This window comes from Patiria miniata, unplaced genomic scaffold (assembly GCF_015706575.1).
Source record: "Patiria miniata isolate m_02_andy unplaced genomic scaffold, ASM1570657v1 HiC_scaffold_27, whole genome shotgun sequence".
Lineage (NCBI taxonomy): Eukaryota > Metazoa > Echinodermata > Asteroidea > Valvatida > Asterinidae > Patiria > Patiria miniata.
The window spans coordinates 758,188-763,664 of NW_024037066.1; the positions used below are offsets into that span (position 1 = coordinate 758,188).

The 5,477-nt window shown below is 42.3% G+C and overlaps 1 protein-coding gene across 4 annotated transcripts; it reads left to right on the top strand.

Annotated features, from left to right (window-relative positions):
- Positions 1-951: 951 nt before the first annotated feature.
- LOC119734564 (7,8-dihydro-8-oxoguanine triphosphatase-like) lies at positions 952-2,864 on the top strand. 4 transcript variants are annotated; one of them, XM_038208098.1, is made up of 4 exons: positions 952-1,075; positions 1,503-1,685; positions 1,875-2,020; positions 2,444-2,864. In XM_038208098.1, the coding sequence occupies exons 2-4, from the start codon at positions 1,531-1,533 to the stop codon at positions 2,632-2,634; spliced, it is 492 nt and encodes a 163-aa protein (XP_038064026.1). In that variant the 5' UTR covers positions 952-1,075; positions 1,503-1,530; the 3' UTR covers positions 2,635-2,864. The 4 variants fall into 4 exon arrangements, with proteins under 4 accessions (XP_038064026.1, XP_038064028.1, XP_038064027.1 ...); XM_038208100.1 differs by having other exon boundaries at positions 982-1,075; positions 1,525-1,685; XM_038208099.1 differs by lacking the exon at positions 952-1,075 and adding an exon at positions 1,082-1,247.
- The last annotated feature ends 2,613 nt before the right edge of the window (positions 2,865-5,477 follow it).

The following is a 5,477-nucleotide window of genomic DNA, read 5'->3' on the forward strand; positions in this document are numbered from 1 at the left end:
AGTGGTCAGAAATTGCCTCAGATCGCACCCGACAGAGCATCTATAGAATCCATTTCTTTTTCGGGGCCCTCCAGCGGGCCCCGAACCCCGGCCGTTAGGCTTTTCACTCACATGAGTTCTAATCAAGATACACATGTATGTAACCCCCCACCCCCACCCCACCCCCACTTTTGAGAAGCGATTGACGCCCTTGGTGCCAACAGGCCTTCAGACCTAGGACCTATACCAGTTTGCCCTGGCTTGATTTGTACAGTGCTTTGTACTTTAATTATAGCATGAATTTTGTGCCGATGTCTTGGGGCGGAGTAGATACTACGGAACACATAGTCCCTAGGGAGTAGGGACTACAAAACACTTAACCTGGGCCTGGTCGTTTTATCCAAAGTCTATCTCACTTTAAAATCAAAACTGCGTGGACAAAAACTTGTAAAAACCTTTCCATTGAAACTGTATAGCGCCCTCATATGGTCGAGACTGACATCGTTCAGCCTTCGATACACCCCCGCCCCCCCCCCCCCCCCCGGCTCTCCCTATTTCGGTGACATTGTAGTCGATCGGATTGACTTCTCCATGATCAAGTCACATCTTCGATAGGTGCGCAATTTTTTATAATCATTTTACCCAATATAGTACATGACATCTTTTTCTGCATATACCGCCTCCGCCCCATTAAAAAAATACTGAAAAGAAAAGAAATTTCTTCTTGTGGTCTTGAAATCATTTGGCTCGAAAGGTGCCTGAATGTAACAAAACTAACGAAGAAAATTTCCTGCCAGGGAGGTCCTTCAATTTTCCTCATCATGTGGAAACCTTCGGGTTTGCAAACCAGGCAATTTCTTGCAACCTACCACTAGTGCATGCAATTCACATGGACCACATGGACCATTCTGTGTTTACATATCTGCGGAGATGTTAACATGCGCCCTCTATTGACACGTCACATTAAGTCTATATCCTAGGCTTCTCCATGTGAAATTGTAGTTATATTCTAACACGTGGTGGTGTGTGCAGGCTAGGGCCATATCAAAACAAGATCAAGAATCGGCGGGAGTTTTTTTTGTGACACTTTAACTAGGTAAGATTCTCCAACCTGTCTAAAGGATTACCGTCATCATTTATCACTGAGTCATAAATTTTCCAAGTACTTGGTTGGTTCGTCTCGTCCAAAATACTCCGCAGGGGAGTTTTAACAGGAGGCCAGAAACACCGGGGCAAGCCTCTTCTCTTGACTAGCGATATGTTCCTGGGTACGTTCCATCCGAAGGACGAAGCAATAATGGTTAAGTGCCTTGCCTAAGGGCACAAGTGTCGAGACCCGGGCTCCAACCCACATTCTGCTGCCTTTGAAACACCCTAGCATGAGTCCGGTGCGCTGCTCTTAACTGCTAGGCCATGCCCATGAGTCCCATGTGTTCAAGTTTTAACTTTGTCATGTTTGTAAAAAAGCTTGTTTTTGTGTTAATTATTCGAATCATGTTTTTGTTCTTGGTAATTATTGGTAGGCTAACATCTTTCACCTTCAAGCGCGACATGGGAGTACCCAATAAAGTTCTGACATTGGTGTTAATTAGAGAGGAGTACAGGATCCTCCTGGGCATGAAGAAACGGGGCTTCGGCGTCAATCGATGGAACGGGTTTGGCGGGAAAGTGGAAGCTGGGGAGACCATTGCCCAAGGAGCCAAAAGGTTTGTACTTTACACATTCCTACCAAATCACACGGGCAGACAGGCCTTGGTTTGTTTGTGTTCTACTCCTGTAGTCCTGTACCGACAGTGCCATGGTACATGGGTTCGAATCCTGATGGGGAACATGGTCCTTGTGCTCAATAAAACCAAAGAGGTCTTTTGAATCTGATAGCTTTTTTCTTCCTTCAGGGAGGTGGAGGAGGAGTGTGGTCTCACACTGACAGAATTTGAGGAAGTCGGGAGGATAGACTTTGAGTTTGTCGGCGAGCCACAGATTCTTGAGGTGCACATCTTCCGAGGGGACAAATACGAGGGGAAACTTCAAGAAACGGAAGGTAATGGTATCAATCTTAAGAGGGTGGAGGGGGGGGGGGGTGTTGAGGGAGGCAAGAAGACAGTGGCAAACCCCAGATTTTTTGCTACAACAGGCTGTTCGGCTACTGCAAATTCAAAGGGGGGGGGGGGGGCGTTTGCACCCCATCTTTTTTTTTGTTGTAATTTATCCATATACATGAAGGGAAAAGGGATGAGGTTTCTACAATATCGATTTTAAAACAGTCTGATACACTCCTCAGGTTTATTTTCTAATAACCCACCAAAATTACAAGAATGCTACTTTTTTTGGGGGGGGGGGTAAGGGGACTATGGTCCTCATTGCAATAATCGCACATCAAATACCCCAACTTTGTAGACATTTTGTTAAACACCTTACCTCCGAGTCTGAACACTGCTGTGTTGCCTTTTACCCCTCGTTGCAGAAATGAGACCCAAGTGGTTCGCACTGGACGCCATTCCCTTCCACAGCATGTGGCCTGACGATGCATACTGGTTTCCCATTTTCCTTCGGGGGTCAAAGTTCAAAGGTTACATTAAGTTTGAGGGTCACGACAAAATATTGGACTGTAGCCTGGAGGAGTTGGAGACCACAGACAGCTATTGTGTAAAGTGACTCAAATAGAGGCATTTGGGGCATCTTTTCATGTAAAATTGGTTCGCAAACTGCTGAATTAAGTTACATACACGTGATGCTGCTCTATTTTTATACTATTTTTATAATTGAACAAAAGCAACTTTGTTTTCATTTAAATGAAAATTTCACTTGGATATTCCAATTGTAAATTGGTATTAAAATGGGTGTGTATGCGAATAATTAGTATGTTTTCACCTTTGTTTCCAAAACAGTGAATTTAATATAGAAATCTATCGAAAATGTCCATATTTTATGGTATTTTTCGTCTTCCTGAGTTTTGTTGTAATTAAAAACAATTTCATTTTTTTCATCTGAAACATTCACAATTTGTATTGAAAAATTCCAATTGTTCCTATTTTTTTTCAAACATAATGAAACATTGAGACAACTTGCCTGAATTTATGAAAATTGGGTTTTCTAAAACAAAACAAAATGCCTCAAACGTTTATCTTCCATTTTTAACATTCTATCTCAAAACCACACGTGCTGAACTGGGTTGAAATGCATTGCTTTATCGCTCGACAGGGGGCGCTTTACCAGACATCTTGTTGATATTGTGCACTCCTACCGTGCTCTTAAATTGCGAGGATGCAGGCCAGTATTAGCCCGAAATTGCCTACGCCGGCCAAATCACGATTTGCATGCCCTCAATGTTTTTCATATGAGAACATTTTGTAAAAAAAAAAGAAGGGTGGAAGCCGTGCACAGGACTGCGAGCTCTTATTTCTGTGAAATTCAGATGAAATGTGGCAAAAAAATGCTCTATATTTTGCAATGGAGCGTAGGCATTCCTTTTTCAAAATGGCGATGGTCTTTAGGACTGCTTTTAGTGGTGATCATCATTGGATGGATTTTCTCCAAAAAGTCATCGATAAACCCCCCAAGAAAGTGTACAGAAAATGAAAGATGATGAAAAAGCTTTCATTGGTGTGTCCCAAACACCTTGGAGGGTTGCGAGTATTTTTCAAAATGTTTGGAGGCGGGCGTAATTATCACTGAGGTCTATGGCAGTTTATTTATTTATTGACTGGTCTGCAGTCTGCGCCTATCCTATCCTTAGAGGGCGTGTGACGGCTTATCTATCTCACAAGATTTGGTGAAGGAAAGGGAGAACATTGTTAGTAGATTAATGTCCTTCCTGCACCCTGCATCCTTATACAAACTCTGCGCACGATGCAAGTGTTGAGACCATTGGTCGGCGGTCACACAATATTTATCTACAACTCAAAAAACATCCGCCGTCGACACCGCCCTTGGTTGGGGCAAACAGTTTTGTGTCGTTTTAGACGCACACGTTAGCTAAAAGGAAACCTGTAAAGTTGTACGGAAAAATAAACATAATTAAAAAAAGTACTAGAACTTCAACAATATTTTTTAACCAGACAACTTGCCTGTAACATTTAAATACATGTGAAAATCTTAATAAAGCGCGTTGATTGCTGATCATCAACAATTAACATTTACCGTTTAATATGTTTTCTTTCTGTATGAGTTTCTCGTGGATTCGTTCCTCGTTAGTTAAGTCATGAATGTGAACAACAGTCTAATTGAACCTGGGCAATCGGCACTTGCTGTAGGTCATGGCAATTTGATTAGGTGAAGTTGGGCGGGCACTTTTCCTTTAAAAAAAGGTGCAAGTTTGATGTTCAGTTTAGTTTAGCCATTGTTCTGGGGATCACTTCACCACTGCCAATATCGATCCATGCAGTTTTTGGTCAGCCATTGCAGGGGGGCATTCCCATAGGGTTGTGTACAACATTTTTCAACTTAAATGTCCCCTAACCCAATATTCCCCTTATCCTTTCCCACGAATTTGGTGGGTTTTTTTTTTTTTTTTTACTAATTAGACCACGAGCTGAGATTTGAAGGTTTGCATGGTGGATAGATACTAAGACAAGATAAGTTTGCGGTAGCACCATGTGAATACATCTCTTTTGTGAGTATGTGTGGTTCTGAAAAGTGAGTGAGTGTGTGGTTGTGAGTATGTGTGGTTCTGAAAAGAACCGGAGGGACTCCGGTTCTTTTCAGAACCACACATACTCACAAAAGAGACTTATTCACATGGTGCTACCGCAAACTTATCTTGTCTTAGGCCACGAGCAACACATATAACCTAATTGCGACGATAACGTTTTGCCTCTAAAGGTGGGCTCTGACAAAATGTCTCCCTGATGTCCGGTGTCTACTGAGTTCGAAAAAAATGCATTGACAGGTCTCCCATAGGTACCATTAACAGTTGTAACACCTATTACACTAACTTATAATTATTAGACTCTGGACCATTTGAAGTCTTGGACACGGTCACCATGGACCTCACCTTGTTTGGGGGTAGACATATGGGGAGCCATCAGGGAGACATTAGGGTAGACGAATGATCATTTTGTAGTGGTGGTCGTATTAAGCTACCCTTGACACATGGCTAAACCCTGCACTTTTGTAATTTGATGATGAAGGATATTGATATTGTGTTGAAGCAAAGATACATTTCACAACACGCAATCGTGTCTGCAATTGCCCAATAAACACAATTATTACACATTAATTCATCACCAAAGAAATTCGTCTCTCCGTGAAACTTCAAAAATGAGAGAACGCGTTTTTGCCATCGCAGCATGTAAATTCGTGAAACAAAACGCGCAACGCGGTGGCCGTTCCACGAGTGAAAAAAAAACTCCAGAAAAACAACGGTCCGTTGTGAGACAATCTTGAAATATATGCTACCACTTCTGTTTTTAAGACGACAGACGATCCTCCTTGCGTTCCTGCTCCCGTTTTCTACTGAAATTGCTTCAAACATCCCGTTACATTCTCCTCTCATGATG

Excerpts from the sequence above, each read along its gene's own strand:
- LOC119734564 (XM_038208098.1), top strand. The coding sequence starts at position 1,531 with ATGGGAGTACCCAATAAAGTTCTGACATTGGTGTTAATTAGAGAGGAG. Across the intron at positions 1,686-1,874 it reads ATTGCCCAAGGAGCCAAAAG|GGAGGTGGAGGAGGAGTGTG; the intron begins GTTTGTACTTTA and ends TTCTTCCTTCAG. Across the intron at positions 2,021-2,443 it reads GAAACTTCAAGAAACGGAAG|AAATGAGACCCAAGTGGTTC; the intron begins GTAATGGTATCA and ends CCCTCGTTGCAG.